The 19,783-nt window shown below is 49.9% G+C and overlaps 1 protein-coding gene across 1 annotated transcript; it reads right to left on the bottom strand.

The window, feature by feature from the left end:
- Positions 1-826: 826 nt before the first annotated feature.
- LOC142556983 (glycine receptor subunit beta-type 4-like) lies at positions 827-18,446 on the bottom strand. Its single transcript, XM_075668475.1, has 5 exons — positions 18,375-18,446; positions 11,498-11,669; positions 6,049-6,379; positions 3,335-3,610; positions 827-1,573 (listed from the first exon to the last, which is right to left on the bottom strand). The coding sequence occupies exons 3-5, from the start codon at positions 6,310-6,312 to the stop codon at positions 1,049-1,051; spliced, it is 1,065 nt and encodes a 354-aa protein (XP_075524590.1). The 5' UTR covers positions 6,313-6,379; positions 11,498-11,669; positions 18,375-18,446; the 3' UTR covers positions 827-1,048.
- Positions 18,447-19,783: the final 1,337 nt, after the last annotated feature.

The raw sequence follows: 19,783 nt of genomic DNA, 5'->3' as shown, positions 1-19,783 counted from the left end.
GACTTGGGAGAGGTTAGTTGGGTATTGCGGGAGTAGGTGGCATTGCTAGTGGATGTGAGGTGCGTTGGGGTCACAGCCAATGCAGAGGGGGCGTGTGGAAAGGGGTAACGAAATATATAGTAAACAATTAGTTAAATTAAGTAAATGAACACAGACTGGTGTGAGAAGCGTGTCTGTGCACGACTGATGAGGAAACCTTGCGTTTGCGTGCCCTTTGTGGTATAGGTGTGAAGTTGGGAACTGTCGGGAATCGTCTGGTGAGCGATTATAGAGAACCAGAAGATACCTCAGCTACTCATGCATAGAGTGCCCATGAGAATGTAAACGGCGCTCCACTACCACATATTACAGCTGAATGAAAAAAACAGCGTTCAAAAGCAAACGAAATAAAGCAGGACCGCTCGAAGAGAATGAGCATGCATGCGGAGGCGTGCACTACGTTTCGTGAAGATATGGACGGTGTTCGCATGCTTTTATGCGACTTTGGCCAGCAGGTCACTCTTCTATTTGCCATGAGCGTGTTCTTAACGAATATAACGCCATATTTGCAAAGCGATAACACAGTTCTGGCTGCAGTACTATATGAACAATAGTGCACATAAGACTAGAACGACGGTCGTGTCGGACATCTTAGACAAATCACAGAGCGTTGCCCAACGTGCGCCTATCAGGCCTGATCGAATAAAACTTGATCGAGAAGCACGAAGTTCACATTACCTCTTCGTTGAGAACAGGTTAAATAAAAAGGAAACGAAAACATCAGGAGACGACAAAAAAAAAAGAGAAACGCTATCGCAGTTCAGCTTCCCACTGCATACAATACTGATCCTATAAAGATGTTTACCTGCATACACAAAGTGCGCGATTACGTACAAGGTATGAGCCATCCATCGCAATACTGCTTTTTAACACAACTAATACAGTAAAAAGAAAGTAAAGTTCAACATTTTTGCAGTGTTTAAGCACACATGCTAAGGGGGCCGCAGGAGACGTCCACGCCTGTCCACAAAGAGCAGAAGAAAGAAAGAAACCCCCGCTTTGTCTCCGCTCACTCGTACCACGCCGCGTACCACAGGAAATATATGGACGCCACGAGCGTGAACGCGATGGGGAAGATGACCCTCGCGAGAACGTCCAGCTCGTTGGCGCGGTAGGCGCGGTACGAGATCTCCGTCTGGCTCGCCGCGTCGCACACCACCGTCAGCGCGCTCATGGTGGGCGGCTTGCGGTAGACGCGGTAGCGGGGCTCGGTCACGGCCGACGCGCCGGTCACGCCGGCGCCCTGCGCCCGGGCTTGGTCGCGGTAGGCGCCGTGGGCCGCCACGAACTCCAGGAGGCTGCAGAAGACGGCCACGGCGCTCACGAAGAACCAGACGTCGCCGGGCTGCAGCTGCGTGGCGTGCGGGCTGGCGATGCGGTTGTGGCCCACCTGCGCGATCAGCATGAGCAGGCAGGCGACGGCCAGCGTGACCCGGCAGGCGGCCGCGCCGACGTCCATCCAGAAGGCGATCCAGGAGACGACCACCACCATGGTGGACGGCACGTAGGTGGACAGCAGGAACGACCACGTCACCTGTAGGAGGGGCGCAGTGGCACAGAGAAAGGTTGCTACAGGACGAGTGTGGTTAAATCGTCTAGATTTCGACTAAATGAGGTGTCCCAGCTAACGCTAGCCAAGCTGTTTAAAAAAAAAAGGCACGGTGCCAGATATGTTTATAAGACCTACGGTGTTCGCTCGTCTGAGGAACATCGTAGGGACGTTTCCATTGTTTAACAGCTTGGCTATACGTTAGCTGGGACACTTAGCATAGGCACGCGTGTACATTGTTTTGCTTATTGCCAGCTACATCTTTTACTGGATTGGCACTTATGAAAGTGTAAATCAGTGCAAGATGAACTTACTAAACCCGAAAATAATTTTGAATGTTCTCGCCGATTCCTTAGCAAAGAGCCATGTCTAATCAGCTTGAGCGTGCAACGCAAATAACGTACTTTTTTTTTTCAAGTGTACGCCAGTTCTAGAGATCACTCTTTAATGTACAATTATTCACGGACTTGTCCTGCGACTTGAAATTTCGACGACCAAGTGTGCTCGCGCTGCTATAGTATACATATAAATGTGCATCGAGCACTGCTCGTTTCCTTTTTTTTTTTTTTGCACAAATTCCAAGTTCACCCAAACACGGAGTTCAATTGTTAACTCACGCTTTTGCCAGTTCTATCCTTCCCCATTGCAACTTAACAATACGTAACTCGATAGTTACAGTACTGAGTGGTCAACTTGATAGCTCAGTGAGAAGACAACACACGTGAACGAGACCTAGACAGACGCTACGGGATGCGTGTGTCTTTTGACTAGCATTATATAGTATACAGTATCGGCACCATGCACATAGAATGTTATTACAGTTACACGTACTGCAGCTACAGCTGCTGCATGATATGCCTAAAGTACTTTTGCTATTCCAGAGATGGTCCTAGTATACAGTAGCAGTGGCAGTAGCAGCAGCACTATTAAAAATTAAATCATGGGGTTTTCCGCGTCATAACCCCGATCTGATTATGAGGCACACCGTAGTGGAGGACTCCGGAAATTTCGACCATCTGGAGTTCTTTAACGCGTGCACCTAAATCTAAGTACACGGATATTTTCGCATTTCGCCCCCATCGAAACGCAGCCGCCGTAGCCGGAATTCGATTCCGCAGCCTCGTGCTTGGCAGTCCAACACCATAGCCATTAAGCAACCACGGCGGGTTTGCATGCAGCACTATATGTCACTGGGGTAGCCAGGACGAAGAGAAGAGCAGGAGGTAGAACGGTCTCCCTCTACTCGTTTTTGCGATGCGAATGCGACAGCGTAACCGCATATTCAAAAATTGGCAGTGGCTTAGCTCGGCTATGCCAGGATATACGTAGTAAAAGCTAAGACATAGCATGGTTAGCCTTGGTTAATCTTGATTGCAAGTCCAGGTTAGTCTGGTTGTCTAGCTATGTTGCGGCGTTTAGCCAGTCGTTCGTCGCGCTGTTTGTCTGTTTCCTGGGCGATTCGTTTCCTCTTCATCTCGTTCCGATGTCGATTCCAGGCCTCCTCCTGCTAAACAGAATTGTCGCCGTCCATACTGCCGCCTCAACTGTGGTTGCGGCGCACGCGAGCTCTCCTTTTCAATCCTCCGACATGTTGTGAGGCATGCGACGCAGCTGGCGAAGCGAGCGGAGGCGAGCGCAACCACGAGGAACGCGGTGTGACGTCATGTGCCTCCTCGGAGCACGGCCACGGCGAAATCGCAAGTTCGCGGCCAGTATAAAGCTTTCGCTTTGAAAGCTCGTCTGCACCTTGGAGAAGTGGAAGTCGGCCACGACCGCGGGAGCGCCCCCGACGGCGGACGCATCGTCGCGCTGAACGGGCTCGACCTTGACGAGCGTGTGGAGGAACGGTCGCACGTCCCCGTGGACGGTGACGCTGTCGTACTGCCCGCGCAACGGGCTCGCCGTGTCATTGCCGATCCAGACGAGGCTGGGCACGCTGTCGGCTTCGTGGAGCAGCTTGACCACCAGGCTGCAGACGGTCACGCCCAGGATGAAGTTGTTCCGCTGGCCCAGGCACAGGACCTGCGGAGAATTCGCGCACCCCAAATGTAATTGTACACGCTTTCGCCATCGTTATCGTCGCCTTTGTTATACGATCACGTATCGTCGAGGCGACTGTAGGACATTGATGCCTCCGGCATTGCTCCTGAAGAGATCGAAGTGACAACGAAGTTCTCTATACGCCGCCGATTCCACTGTGGAGGGCGGTGGGTGTTAGAGGACGAAAAGGTAGCTCTGAATCGAAGGACGGCCTCATCACGTTTCATTCTGTAGCGCGACTGACTGACTTAACCTTAAGACGAATGGGCAATATGGGAGACTCTTGGCAACATGGCGCTGGCAAGGCAGTGCGCATGCGCCCTGAGATTTATAATCTGAGTTTACATAATCTCTCCATGCTCGATAATGACTATCACGTAATATTAACCGAATTACTACAGTGACACCACAGATGCGAAGCCTTATTTATAATATATATCAGGAAAAAGAAAGACGCCGGCAATGACATCTTGTGATGGTGAGTTCAATCAGCACGCCCAACTTATATTGCAATGAACAGCATGCTCTACCGTTTGTCATGCCTAAATGATGTCGAAAATGACAGATTAATCTTCATCAGGGCTACATTCGGCTTTTGTTTAGCACAGGTATAGTATTAGTGCAACGGGATATATATTATGACGCATTCCTTTTCAACGCAGCGTCACAAGTAGTTGGCAGCAACGCGGCGTGGTCTTTTACATCCACAGTATCCCGGTAATAAGGTAACGGTGGCCACCATATATGTGCGGCTCACTTGTCCTTATAGTTCTCTCCACCCCCCTTTTTTTCACGTAAGTGTACAGCCATTCAGTATATACGACGCAGACACATAACGTTGCACACCGACATGCGTATACGATAACAGAGCTTTAGCTTAGCGTTTGCGGAACACTCCACTGAGACCAGTGTGTCCTTACAATTCCCACACAGCCGTGCAGCGGAAACTAGTGCGCATGCGCGTAACGCTCATGCTCAGCGGGAAGCAGAACGCTACCGAGCCGTTTGAGCATTTCAGCGGCGCTTTACCACTAGGTTTATTTACCGGTTCGCAGCCAAGCTGACTGAGCGTTGCTTGCATTCCCGGGAGAAGTGCCTATCAAAAAATGTAAAATGAAAGTAGTTCTTTGTAGCGCCTTAGCGCGTTAAATCTGAGAGAAGCGGACCGTAAGAAACAACGCGCAGCTTATATAGCATCTACTTTGCCTGCATCCTTGTATCCTTAGCATCCTTAGCATCCCTTGTAGCCTGCGCTCACGCGGGTATCATCTGTCTCCTTAATGCTAAAGCATTATATGGCTCACGCAGCAAAAATATCCGGCGGCGTCCCCGGAGATGGTCCAAAAAGTCACGTGGTCACAGAGATGTTCTCGTGCCGCTGCTGACGCGTTCGTCGCCTTCTTCCACGGCTGCATCCGATGCCGCTCATCACGGCAACGTTCCCACACTGCCCTCCCCTCCGCGATGGCGCTGACGGCACTGGACCACTGCCAGTAGGTGCGGTGATTATATATAATCACCGCATGCAATCAGGAGAAAACTGTGTTCTCAAACCAGCCTCCCCTGAAGCCACCCCATTAGCCCCTTTCCTGCTGACAGTGCATTGCACATTGGGAATTTTATCTAGCTGGGAATAAAAAAAAAATTGAAGGGCACGTAGTTATCCCTACGTGAACGAATGCAAAAGCATTGAGCCGTCTATCCGATGACGACTCGTTTTATTAAAGGTAATAGTATTGTTCTCGCGTTGCAAACTATTTATCAGCTTTTATATATATATATATATATATATATATATATATATATATATATATATATATATATATATATATACCCTTACCTTTTGTCCCAATGCTTTCGCATTCATCCACGTAGAGATACCTACGTGCCCTTCAACTTTTTTTTTATTCTCCAGCTAGGTAAAATTCTCAATGTGCAATGTGCTGAACAGTCAGCAGGAAATGGGCTACTGGGGCGGCTTCAGGTAAGGCGGGTTTGAGAACGCTGTTTTCTCCCGACTGTATGCTACGTTTATGCGATGCGAGAGCTATACCCTCAACCATGTACTCTGAGGGTGCAACGAAAACCTTTCCCCTGCATAATTCGGCGAAATCCTGCTTCCAGATGACTATAGGAGACCCTGCTGCTCAGCTTGGGCCCGGGCATCCAAGACCGATCCTCAAGCATGCCTATGAGGTCGCCAGTAGGCTTAACCTGCTGACCATCCAATGTAACCCGGCCCTACACAACTGTCCGACTAAGTAAAGGTTTCTTCTCTCTCTCTCTCTCTCTCTCTCTCTCTCTCTCTCTCTCTCTCTCTCTCTCTCTCTCTCTCTCTCTCTGGTTTGAGAACGCTAGGCCTCGCTTTCTCCTGTTTTTTTTTTTTCGCCGTGCCTGGCTGAGTCTGACAGCGCTCGCACCTGGAAGACGGTTCTCTGGCGAGACAGCAGGAAGTCGTCGTCCCTGACGAAGACGTCCGGCTCGTCCCAGCGGGCCACCTCGCCGACGCTCTCGAAGACGACGCTGGGCCGCCACACGCTACGCGCCAAGAACTCGGGCATGATGCGGTGGCCCAGCTGGCGCAGGATCTCGGCGTTGATGCGCGAGTCGCGCCACAACAGCGACACCCAGGCGTGAAGCTCGAAGCTGCCCAGCGCCGCCTGCCGGATGTCGCCCACAAACATCACTTCGAGCTGGATGAAGACCTCGGTCTTGTTGTCAGCCGTCTGCGGTGGCGAAGACTTGCTGTACCTGCGAGCACGTATTCACACGCTGTCGTCAGCGGGCAAAGTTTACCAATGACACCGGTTCCGAAACTCCGCTTCAAACTTCGTGAAACTGGTTGTCATCCATCAGCCGCTAAAATGTGTTTGAAATATACCTGATCTGGCAGAAGTGCCGATTGAAAATGATGTTTGTCTTTGCGTAAACTGCGTGCGGATGTCTTATTTTGTTGTGCTAGAAAATTTGCATTTTACAATAGCGTTGTCCATAGGCGACGCGACTATCAGCAGAACGATTTGCGCTCTTCACCAATCAGTGTTCGGGTTCTGCAACAGGGGTAATTTTAGTTTCCCATACAGTGCGTTTGAATAGCTGTGGCTGAAACTATATGAAAGATATTCCTGCACGTAAAACATAATTCCTACCATTTCTTTAGCTCCGTTAACTCGTGTGCAGCTTGTGGCTGTTTCAACCAATACGCTGAATGCGGGAGATTAAGACGGAGAAATAGCTGGCACCTAAGTTTATAGATTTTGCAGGCGCCATGTTGGAGAGCTCCTTAAGAATGCGCAATGGCGAAGTTGGGTTCCTTGGCGGTGTAGCGCTTCGACGTCATTTGCTTGTTTTTGATGCGCTCTCTCAACTGTTGTAGTGCCTTTGAAGGGTCATTGGTGAAACATTTGTCAGGGAATCCCACAATGTCAAGTCTGGTGCGAGGTTGGCGTCCGTGAACAAGAATAGCGGGTGCAACACCAGTAGTCGCATGAGGCGTACAGCGATATGTTTGTAGGTAATCAAACATCGCTGTTCTTATCTCACGACGTTCTAACAGGGCTAATTGAATATAGGACTTTAATACCCTGTTAAATCTTTCCACTAAACCGTTAGCTTGCGGGTAATACACAGAAGAGTAGTAATGAGTGATTCCGCGCTCTGTGAGAAAATCTTCAAAGTTCGCTGAAGAAAATTGTGGTTAATGATCGGATACGATACCACGTGGATATCCTTCTCTTGCGAAAAGTTCAAGTAGGAATTTAGTCACTGTAGACGTGGCCGCATCGCGTGCGAAAGTCACCTCTGGCCACTTGCTGTAATAATCAATAAGCGTAATGGTAAATCGACAGTCAGCTGGAGCTTGCGTGAAAGGTCCCACAATGTCGATAGCAACTTTGTCCCAGGCTTTCTCGGGAAGAGTGACGGGTTGCATTGGGGCTGCAGATGTACGTGCTGATTTGTCACATGACTGGCAGGCTACACATGTGCGTACAAGTTCTTTAATGTGATTATCCATGCACGGCCACCAATATGACTCCCTAAGATGAGCTTTGGTAAGACTAATTCCTGGGTGTGACTCATGAGCCAGATCCATAAGACGGCGGGTCAAAGCTGAAGGCACGACAATCCTGTCACCCCGGCAAAGAATGTCACTAACAACAGAGAGTTCAGATCGCACGTGAAAGTAAGGTAGCAGCTCTTTTGACAAGGATTTCTTGTCAGGCCAAGAAGTATAGTGTTAAACTGCTTAACTTGAGAGATAGCCTGATCGGTGGCACTTGCTTCTTGAAGCTCTTGCATGGTAACTATATACTGGGGACAAGAGACAAATTCTTCGTCGGGTTCATCATGGATGAAACTCTGTACGGGCAGCCGGGAGAGTGCGTCAGCCACGACGTTTTCGCTACCCATCCTGTATTCCATGATGTAGTTGTAGCACAGCAACCGTGATGACCAGCGCGCAATCCTTAACGGACGGTGACCTGTGCCTTTCGTTGAGAGCAGCGTAACCGAAACAGCGTGGTCTGTCCGCAAGGTGAAAGGTCGGCCCCACAGGTAAACGTGCCAGTGCTCGCAGGCCCAGACGCAGGCAAGGGCCTCACGTTCACTGACGGAGTACTTCCGTTCATGCGGTTGAAGAGTGCGTGAGGCGAACGCGACCGTTTGTCCTGCTGCAGCACAGCACCTAATCCATATCCCGAGGCATCAGTTGTAACGTACACAGGTAACAGGGAAACCAAAAGGTGAAGAACTTCGCAAGATGTTATCAACGTTTTCAGCTGCTCCAAGCCGGTTTGGGCTGCCGCATTCCAAGCGAAAGGCGCGTTTCCTCGAAGAAAAACACGCATTGGCTCCACAACATCAGAAAAACGGGATGAAGTTGGAGTAGAAGCCTGCGAGTCCCAGCAGCGAGCGAAGTTCATTAATATTTGTAGGCGATGGTGCCTTGGTTATCGCCTCGATAGATGACATCAGTGGGAGTAACCCTTTGGCGCTGACAACATGGCCTGGGAAAGTCAACTCTGTGACGTCAAAAACACATTTATAGTTGAGCCTGAGGCCATCGTCAGAGAGCCGTTTCAAAACAGTGCGCAAATTGACCAAGTGATCCTCTCTGGAGCGTCCGTACACGATTATGTCGTCAATGTAAAACAAGACGCATTTGCATCCTTGGAGGACCATATGCATCATCTTCTGAAACGCTGACGGCTGCCGATGCCAGTCCGAAGCACACCCTCTTAAAGCAAAATAGTCCGTCGTGGGTTATAAACGTCGTAAGATCACGACTCTCTGGACTTAGTGGTAACTGATGGTATGCAGAAGCTAAATCTAGCTTGGAGAATCGCTGTGCACCAGCGAAGCTGTTCAAAAGTTCCTCAGTTTGTGGAAGGGGAAAACTGTCCACTACTATAGCTTCGTTTGGCTCTCGTAGGTCTACGCACATGCGAATCGAGCCATCCTTTCTTCTGGCTACGACAATTGGCGAGACCCACTCTGAAGAATCAACGCGCTCAATGATGTCCTGAGCTTGTAATTTTTGTACTTCTGCCGAGACTTGCTCACGAATGACGAGTGGTAGTCGTCTCAGTTTGCTGGCCACTGGTTGAACAGATGCGCGAACTCTGACCTTGTGAGTGAAACCTTTGACAGTTCCTAGCTGCTTTTCAAACAAGTGCTCGAACTCGGAACGTAATTCAGGAGGGAGCACAGGAGTTTCTTGCGTCATTAGCAGACACCTGAGAGGTGACCCTTGAATCTTCATATCCAGCGCCGCGATACCATCTAAACCAAGAATTGTTGTTCCTCCCGACACAACGTACAGAAGGACAGAAGTGCAACGGCCATGAAATGGAACTGGAGCAATGAAACATCCTTTTATAGGAATTGCTGACTTAGAATAATCTAGGAGCTGGACGGATGTTGATGTCAGAGGAAATACAGTATCGAAATGGCGTCGGTAAAGTTCTTCGGCTAGGATTGAAACCGATGATCCAGTGTCAATCAGGAACGACACGGAAATTCCTTCAATTTCCAACACTGCATAAATTCCCTTCTTACGACTCCAGATGTGACAAACACTTATGTGATCGTCCGTGTCAGCTGTATCTGCGTCGCCTTCCGTGACATGCTGAATTTTTTTTCAGACTTTCGGGAAGACTTGCACAGCTTTTCCAGATGGCCAGTCTCTCCACATCTGCGACACTTATGTGTCTTAGCTTTGCAGTGAGAGCTATTCGCCAGATGTTCCCAAGAGCCACAACGATAACACCCTTGCTCTTTCAGAGCTCGACGACTTTCACTTGGCGTCGTATAGCACGTGCACGCGCCACAGTGCTTTTCTCCCATATTTGACGTGTTTGTGTTTTTAACGTGATGCACTTGTGCTTCATGTCGTGCAAGTTCTCTCGCTTCTCTAGTCACCTGATCATGCTGTCTCGCAATGGTAAGGGCCCGAGAAAGCGTAAGAGACTCTTTCAGTAAAAGACGTTCACGCAAGTATTCGCTAGTAGTTTCTTCTATAAGCTGGTCGCGCATCATGTCGTTCTCCAAGTCACCGAAGTTGCACGCTCCTACGAGGCCTCGTAGCACGGTGACGTAATCGAGCGCAGTCTCACCTGGGACTTGTGCACGTCGACGGAAACGGTGACGCGCTGCGGTGACATTGACAGAGCTCTTGTAGTGACTTTCAAGTGTCGCAACAGCGCAGTCGAACCCATCTGGGGCAGGAGTCGTCAACGTCCCTCCGGTGGCGCTCGAAGCCAAAAAGCGCGGGTCGTCCTCCGACGTGAGGGTCTGGAAGATGCGTTGTCCTTCCAAGCCCAAGCAGTCGAGCAGAATCGCCTTCCGACGCATGGCAGGTAGGTCGGAGGCGCCCGACGCCACTATGTAGTTCTTGAACGCTTGAATCCATTGCTCCCATGGGATGACTGGGTCTCCAGGTGATGACAGGAACGGGGGTGGCGGTTGTAGCCCCGAAATATTCATTGTAGAGGATGATATGCAGCAATCGACGGCACAGATGAAGGGCAAGCCGGTAGCACATGGGTTGTTAAATCTTCGTCGCCAATTATGTTATATCGTGCATATTACTCAGTACGACAAGAATGGAGACATTACTTATCCTCTGCGTTTATTCCATCCTCTTTTTCCTCCCCCTTGGGCGGCTCCAAGCGCGCGCCTTCTCATGGCGCTGCGGTAGGCAGCGACGCCTTATATAACAGGAGTGGACAGAAATGTAAGAAAGAAGAGTTCTTTTCTTTTTACCTTTCGTCCGTAGACACAGCTACCTAGTAGGCGGAAGACGAACATGCAACCTGATGGTGATCACTACAACGACGTAGCAACCACAAATGTCAATTAATTGGACTACGGAACCTATTTCACCCATGGCCTCACAAAACGGTAAAGTTCGGCGATATTCTATAAACTCTGAGCTGACTAAATGACACGGAAAAATAACTGCAAGACAGACACGGACGGAAGATGGCTGGCTGGTTGCGTCTATCCTATTAAATAGCTGCGCTATGAAGATGACACAAAGGACGGCTCAGTTTTCGTTCATACAGTAGAAAGAGTAAAGCGCCGTCGTCTCGGGTGCGGTTTACCGAAATATGTATGTTTGCAATGGCCCAATCCTGCAGGTGAGGGACCGCTAGACGTGCTCCTAAATATAAGCACGCGAGCAACCACTGTCGCATTTTTGACACGATCGCACTGCTGCTGCCTCGGCCCGAAATGGAATCCACGACTTCGTCGTGTTCCGTAGCAGTGCGCCGTGGTCCCCAAGTCAGGGACCACGGCGCACTATAGGGAGCAATTTCCTCAGTGAACGGTACCAAGGACTCGAACGCGCGCGAGGTGTATACTCGCCTGGAGCCCACGACTTGAGTGTAGAGAGCCGCTTCCTCCGCGGAGAACGCGGCGCAGTCCCTGAGCAGTGTCAGCAGCAGGAGCAGCAGGCGGCCGCCAGAGGAAGCACGCCCGTGGCTGTCGGCCCTCGAGTCGGCCCGGCTCGCGCCCCGATCGGTCCAGCCGTCGAGCCCTGCGGGAAATCGGCCCCGCATCGAAGTGGACCGCGGCGCGTCGCGCTTCGAGGGCGTCGTCACTACCTTGTCGCTTCTCACTAAACCTGTCCCCATCTGGGAAAAAAGAAAGCTAGGGAACCGAGAACGCTGAGATCGAGCGGCGCACTTCCGAGTGCTGGCAATGAAGCAGCGGCAGACACGGACCGAACGCGGCGGCAGTAATGGTGATGGGGCTTTATACAATTCCTGGGGGGCAGGCATACATACGGCGTAGGTGATCTTGATGATGATGATGATGGTTTGGGATTTTTATGGCGCAGCAGCCGGCAGATGATCTTGAGCTACCTTATTCCTCTATTCTGAGTAAATACTTAGGCTGAATTTAACAATACGAATAATAATTCCTGGCTTCAGCATTATTGTTATTTCACTACAATTTTCCCTACTCTTTCTTTTTATTGATATACCGCTCGTTTCTGGGCCAATTGTGGTTATCTGCCAATGTCTGCAATCATCGTCTCGAACTGTCGAATGCATGGCACGTATTAACGAGAAGAAGTTGCCACAAAGCGAGATACTATACGTGAAACTGCCAAACAATACACAGCGCCACTTCATCCGAGGATGCAGCAAATCAGCCCGAACCTATCCTTCTGAGCCCTCGACAGAGCTGCGCTAAGAACACTTCTGAACGCTGAAATGGCTTAAGCGCTGACTCGTGACTCTTTTTTGGATGTAATAGCCTGATTACTTCTAAAGAAGAATCACGTCGATAATCGCATGATAATGTAAATCGCGAGACCATTCTACGATCGAATCATGCACACACTCGGCTTGCCGCTTCAGGTGAGCAAAATAGTGCACTCACTGTTATCTAGCCGACCATTTTGTATACGTGTAGAAAGACATGAATTCGGTTCTTATAGTATAGTATAGTATAGTATAGTATAGTATATTATAGTATATATAGTATAGTATAGTATAGTATGGTGGGTTCTCATGAACCGCACTCTCATGATCGCAGCCCATGCACCAGTTTGATGCAAACATCAAACCGTGGGATCCCACAAGGCTCGGCTCTGGCACCGTTATAATTTAATATTGCAAACCATGCCTCCAGCATGTAAACTCCAAGACGTTGATAATATAAGATTTCTCATGTATGCCGAAGACGTCATACTAGTGGCTCACTCACAGAGACATTGGGATATAATGCCAACAATTGACGTGTTACACGAATAGGTGAAGACCGCTGGACTCCGGATATCGATACACAAATCTTGCTACATACGCGTTGCCAACAAAGCTGGCAAGAAGTTGTAGTTTGCGATTGCGAATTAGCGACTTCCATCTCAAGATTGGCTCACCGCTGATTCCCGAGGCAGGAGGTATTTGGGTTCTTGACCGGGAAATTCGCGTCGGGGTCTAGCGCGAAGTGGATCAAGAAGATAAGCGAAACATCAGCAGAAATAGTTAAGCTGATTAGCATAATTGCGCCACGGAGTGGTGGGGCTCGCACTCACGTGGGTCGTTGCCTCGTGCGCTCCGTCCTGCAGCCTCGCATTAATTATAAATCAAGCGCAGTTCCTACGACCGACAGCTCAACAGCTAGTGGGACAAAGATGGAATTATCAACAGAAGTGCCATGAGAGAAATTATGACCCTCCCTCGTCTAACACCTACATCCACGCTCCAAGAGCAGGCACAGCTTAACAACATTTCTGACCCTATCGAACAGCAACAGCAAGGGAGAATTAAAAGATACCACATACCGACAGTCGCGGCGCTCCATATCTTTTCCTTATTTCTATGGAGATTGTGCCGTGACTGTGAGCATGGACAATCTTCCACCGTGGAATTATACATCAATAAACACTAACAAGACGACAAGCTCCACCGGCTGGTTCAACCGTTTGCAACTACTGAAACCACCGTACCTACGGGGCATTGTGTATGATCTACACGGACGCGGCGGTTAGGCTCAAGAGGAACGCAAATAGCTTTCTCAAGTCCGCGGTGCACCCTAAGATCCAAGCCACTCTCGCAACTATGCAACAGACTTTTCAGACCCCTTATTATCTTGACTGCAGGCTATATGCACGACGCGATGATACCCTTGTCAACTCGCCTAACATCACCGGAACCAACTCTACACTGACAGCATCGGCGCAGTTAAGCAGCCCGAGCAAGTAAGAAAAACGTTGCGTGTTTTTGAGCAGATACACAAAATTCACAATTGTACAGATGCGAGCATTACTGTCCACTGGATGCAGGTGACCACAACAGTGACCCGGCGGACCGCATCGCTCACTCTTTCTCGATACTCATAACTCCTCTTTTCCTTCCCTCTGACCTTCACTCTGTTCTAATTGCCCAACAATCTATCCTCCGGCGGGACAAGCCCGTGCCCGCTTGCCCCGCATGCTTGCATGCTCTCTTCTCCACAATCTTTCTCGAGTGGAGGAAACCCCTCTCCGGGAACATCGAGCTGGGGCGATTCTTACACTAGCCCTCCATAAAGCCCCTGCATCTACGCGCCACCGCCTCAGCGGAAACGTGTATGGAGGGGCTTTAGCCCTCCATATAGTGCTCGGGGTCAACCATAAGAAGACGTTTGTTCAGTGTCCGAAGTGTTCTCATGCGTCTGCAGCGGATTCCCGCCATCTACATTGGACATGCCCTGGGACAAAGACAATTCGAGAAAGTGTACTTTGAGCTGCGATACTGACAAGTGATCAAGCTGAAGACTATGAACGCTGGGCTACCCACGATTATATAAGTCACTCTTGCAGTGTCTGCATGAAACTGGCCTACATGCTTGCACTTAATTTCATACTGAGTTCATGCCGCGGGGCAACCAAAGCGAATTTAAAAAAAAATAGCCTGATGTGTAGGGCTTAATATATGCTTTGAATAAGGTCCTTGGATGTCCTCCCCGCCGGCGGGCGAGGATGTCATCGAGCGGAACCTTGTTTAGACCTCTGTACGCGCCAATTTTTCTAGCCCGGACCCGGCTGGATCCTGCAAGTGCGATGCACCGGCCGCCTGAGCCCGGTCCGGCCGTTTTAAACATGAACCGGACCGGGCCCGGGCCCAAAAGGTTTCGCACCAGCCCAGCTTGGCCCCTTTAAGTCCTTAATTAAGTCTAAACGAAACATGGTAGAGTTCTGTTTCGTAGCATTGTTAAAACGCTGGCTCAAGAGACATTCCTAGCTCAACCAGTGTTCTTCACTTCCCGTGAATGCATATATATAGAGTGATAGACGTTCGGTGGGGGAAAGATAGGTGCTATTGACACGTGTACTTGTTTATCTTTCTCGTGCGACCCCTTTTCATCGGCTCACAAATGTTAAACGTAATCGCTCGGCGCAAGACACGCCTGCACGTATCGGAAGTTTCTTGAATGCTATGAATGGTTCTCATCGTTATTTGTCCATTTGTCATTTAACATTGTGCAATTTGATTGTATGCGCGACGCGAATTGTGCAGCACTTTCTGGAGGATACGCGGGCATCAGCGATTACTCTGGATACTTCGACGACTCATGTATAAATGCCGACGCGCTTGACCCGCTGATCAGATTCCAACGATCGCCGACTATGTTCGCTGCTATCGTTGTGCTTTGAGTGTAAATTACTTTCGTGACCACAGGTTCACCCATTAAAAGGTTGCTGAATTGTTCACAGTATTCCTGCTGTGTTCTTCCCCGTCACTACTGCGTGACACTATCCTCTGCGTCCCTGATGGAAACACGACTCAGGTAACAATGAAGCCGCTATGTGCGACGAAAGCACGATGCACTTAGAGAAGTGTGTAGCGGAGGTCTCCGGCTTGCACGAACACGCCCGTGAGTTCGCTTGTCTCTTCTGGGTTGCGTCGTACCCATTCAAAGAATCGATTGGTGCGCTAGTTGGCACTGCTTAACATGAGTTATAAGAGCAATAGCTACGGCACGAAGGACGACAGAGGAGACGAAGAAACAGCGTTATCGGTTATTAACAACTGATTGCTTGCTGGACGTGGCCACTATACATATATACCATCATACAACATGAAGAAAACTGGGGAACCAAACCACCGTCGCAACATTGATTACTGTTCAGCATAAGCATCCGTCACAGGCCACAACCGCGATAGAAACAGGATCTCTTTTTTTCGGCAGTGAAACAGATGTGGCAAAGCTCACAGCGTTATTGCTTGTATTAATTTCGAAAGCCTCGACAATTTTTCTTTCTTTCTTTTGTGGGGGCGAGGGGGGGGGGGTTGGTTGTACAGAAGCGCGGCTAGCGATACAAGACGCTGGGGGATAGAAGCGAGCCCGTATGAAATAGGTGGAATGCGCCCGAACCGTGGACAGCACGACAGAGTGGCAGTGGCAGCAAACCGTGCTGCAGGTGCGGGCCTGTCTACCAAATAAGCCTCAAGTTACTCGGAGCACCGTCCACGCAGCCGGGAACTGGGAACTACGGGAACGTCCACTTTCCGGATGACGCCGGCAAGGTGACCAACCGAGGAGCGAAGTTCGCCGTTCAACTAATGAAGTCAGCGCCAGGACTTCTAGCCATGGTCATAGAAAAGGACATTCAACAAGAGCGCACACTCCCATAGGGTCTATCATCATCATCATCATCAGCAGCAGCAGCAGTAGCCGCATCAAAAAACATTTATTGGTTTCTGCACGATCTTTTGTTGTAGTCTATCACGGTCCATCAGGGACGCATCTTGGACGCTCTTGACTGGGCATGGGTGGTGCTCTTTGTCCAGGGTTCCAACGGCCTCAGCTGCCCTGTGTGCTCGCTCCACGAGGTCCATTTGGTCCTCGCAGCGGTCGCTGGCCTGCAGTGCCTCCCATTGCTCCGCACTTGGATTTATGATTTCGTGGACTGCTGTTATAAGTTGGCATTCCCATGTGCTGTGATACAAGGTGGGCTTTTGACCGCATCCCGGGCATTTAGCTGCTTATCTGACGGGGTACATTTCAATCAGTAGGTTTAAATTGGGAAAACGTCATGTCTGGAGCTGCCTCCAATCAGTGGCATCTGCCTTCGTGAGTGATTTATGGGGGGGGGGGGGGGGGGCATAGCGTATCCTGGTTCCCCTGTAGTGTGCCTGGTCTAACGGCCGAATCGACTGTAGCGCACCAAGCCTCTGGTATTAGAACACATTTGGTTTCGGTTTTGCGCACGCGCGTTTTGAACGCTATAGTTGGTACGCGTTACGCCGGCTGCGCTGGTGAGCGCGGCTTTTGTTTTTGCTTCTACTGCTCAACCGCGTGCTATCTTGGTGAGGATTTTTTTTTCCTATTTATACAAGCCTCCATCTAATCTGTGCAACATGCAATTTCATAAAGTAGACGCAAGACGCCTTGTGAAATTAGGAAATGTTTATTTTTCTCAATATGTGCGCTCTCTCCGGGATTTTGGTGCGTTCATCCAATGTTGTTGCACCAGGTAAGCAGCAGTACCTCCCGGACGAAGCTCCACCAGACGGCATCAGGTGAAGAAAAAAATTAAAAGCATGTTAGTTAGTTAGTTTGTTTGGGTTTAGTGGCACAAAGGCAACTAAGGCCATGCTGCGGCAGTCACAAGACAAAATAAATTAAAAGCATGTGTCGTTTTGGTATTTAGACCTTGCAGGAAAACTGCGTGTCGAGACGAAACGTGCTAAAGCGGTGAATGGGCGACATCACAAACAAAAGCAACTTGGTTTTACAAACAGGACGTAGAAAATACCCGACTCATCTCAAACAATACCATATTCAAAATATGACGAAAAATCCTATTTCCAAGCATTCCCCCATTCCCGGGCCTCATTTCCTGCACTTTAAGAGCACAGATACACGGGTGACTGCATGCACGTGCGTTTTCGACACAACCTGGCCTCAGCCGACGCGACGGTACTCCACGTACATATGCCCCAAGCATCCACGGATATCCGTGGGGCGTCCGGCCATAAGTCCGAATGTCCATCCACCTGCGCCGCTGTCGCTTTTTTGTGGGAGGCTGCCGCTGCTTGGCGACGCAACTCACTGCTGCCGGCAGTAATATGTGGTGCCGCAAGCCTTGCAGGACACCCGATGTGAATTCACGGAGTGCACTCTTAAATGAGTTTACACCCTTTGGGGCTTATCTTGTCCCACAACGATTATCGTCATCTGCCTGGCTTGCGTGTCCTCTCTTGAAAACTGGGCGCTCGATACTTTTTCCTGTCGGCAATGCTATACCATGCTGATAACGCGCATGCCGTTCATTACTGGAAAGTACCGTGCTCGTAGCGTTAAAGAAAGGAAATGCGGGCAAGACAGATGACGTTTATCGTTGCGTGGCAAGATACGACTCAAAGGGTGTAATCTTTTCTTATGGTGTACTCCCTGTACAATCGTCAGACCGGACTCCCGTTTTTGTTTTTTCTGTGTGGAGGGCCCGGGATCTTCGATCCTCCGACGTCTGAATTAATGAAGAAGACGAATGTGATTACGCACATGTTTGTCATGTTAAGCGTTTTGTTGAAGTGTTGTCGTTGACCAAATTGGACCGTTATATATGCAGTAAGCTTTTTGTGCCCACTGCAATCGACACGATTCCTGGCTTGAATAAGCGCACCATTTGCACCTAACAGTAAATAAATTAGAACAAGAAGAAACAGCAGTATAACTTACAGTGCAGCTATCTTATGTTCTACCGACTTGCACAAAAACTGTTATTCGTTAAAAAAATTCTTACCTAAATTCAGTCCCTTGCTTTCTGCGTCCTGTCTTGAAATACGTGAGCAAAAAATCCCGCTCCCGGTCCCACGAAGGTAGTTTATAGTGGCAGGCTTTGACGAGATCCGACGAGACGGTCATTGTAGGAATCGCCAGTCGTTTGTCGGGTGCGAGAGGGAAAATCTGGGGGCGTTCGCGCCTTGAATTTCCCCCTTTGCCTAGGTACCACGGAGGAGAAGCCGATTTGCTTGTTCCGTATGCGTGTGTGTATTGTGTTCCGGCTCACTGCTCATCGCGATCACGCCCGATCCTGATCGAATTTCGCGGTCGTGATTGCCTCCTTTGGACAAAATGAGCGAGAGACCCAATCACAGTCGAGAATTTCGATCCGGATCGGTGCCGATCGCAATCAGAAGTATACGTGTGACACTGGTAGTGACAGGGCAACGCCATATCATACTCGCCTTCACGGGAGACCACTGACCAAACGACAACAATCGTTCGCGCCAGTGCACTGTGCCAGCAACACCAAGGAGACGCACGAGGAAAACTTGTACACGACGCACGGATCGCCAGCCGGCACATGGCAAAATGCCGGCACGCCAGGGCACGCCTAGGGACAGAACGAGCAAAGAAACTGCTCCTCCGTGGTACCTAGGCAAAGGGAGAAATTTCAGGCGCAAACGCCCCTAGATTTTCTCTCTCGCACCTGCTGAAACGACTGGCCAATCCCGTGGACTGCTGGCACAGTGCACTGGCGCGAACGATTGTTGTCGTTTGGTCAGTGGTCTCCCGTGAAGGCGAGTATGATATGGCGTTGCCCTGTCACTACCAGTGTCACACGTATACTTCTGATTGCGATCGGCACCGATCCGGATCGAAATTCTCGACTGTGATTGGGTCTCTCGCTCATTTTGTCCAAAGGAGGCAATCACGACCGCGAAATTCGATCAGGATCGGGCGTGATCGCGATGAGCAGTGAGCCGGAACACAATACACACACGCATACGGAACAAGCAAATCGGCTTCTCCTCCGTGGTACCTAGGCAAAGGGGGAAATTCAAGGCGCGAACGCCCCCAGATTTTCCCTCTCGCACCCGACAAACGACTGGCGATTCCTACAATGACCGTCTCGTCCGGCACGCCAGGGCACGCCTAGGGACAGAACGAGCAAAGAAACTGCTCCTCCGTGGTACCTAGGCAAAGGGAGAAATTTCAGGCGCAAACGCCCCTAGATTTTCTCTCTCGCACCTGCTGAAACGACTGGCCAATCCCGTGGACTGGCGATTCCTCTAATGACCGTCTCGTCGAGATCCGTGTCCTCATCGGGCCTCTGTGAGATAGAAGTTTCATTGGGACGCATTTTACAGCGAAGCTGTATATGGCTAAGATCCAGTGCTTCGCGGCACCTGTGTCCAAAAGCTTGGA

The sequence above is a fragment of the Dermacentor variabilis genome, chromosome 9, assembly GCF_050947875.1.
Source record: "Dermacentor variabilis isolate Ectoservices chromosome 9, ASM5094787v1, whole genome shotgun sequence".
Lineage (NCBI taxonomy): Eukaryota > Metazoa > Arthropoda > Arachnida > Ixodida > Ixodidae > Dermacentor > Dermacentor variabilis.
Note: the sequence above shows the minus strand (reverse complement) of the source record. Positions and strands in the feature narration are given on the sequence as shown.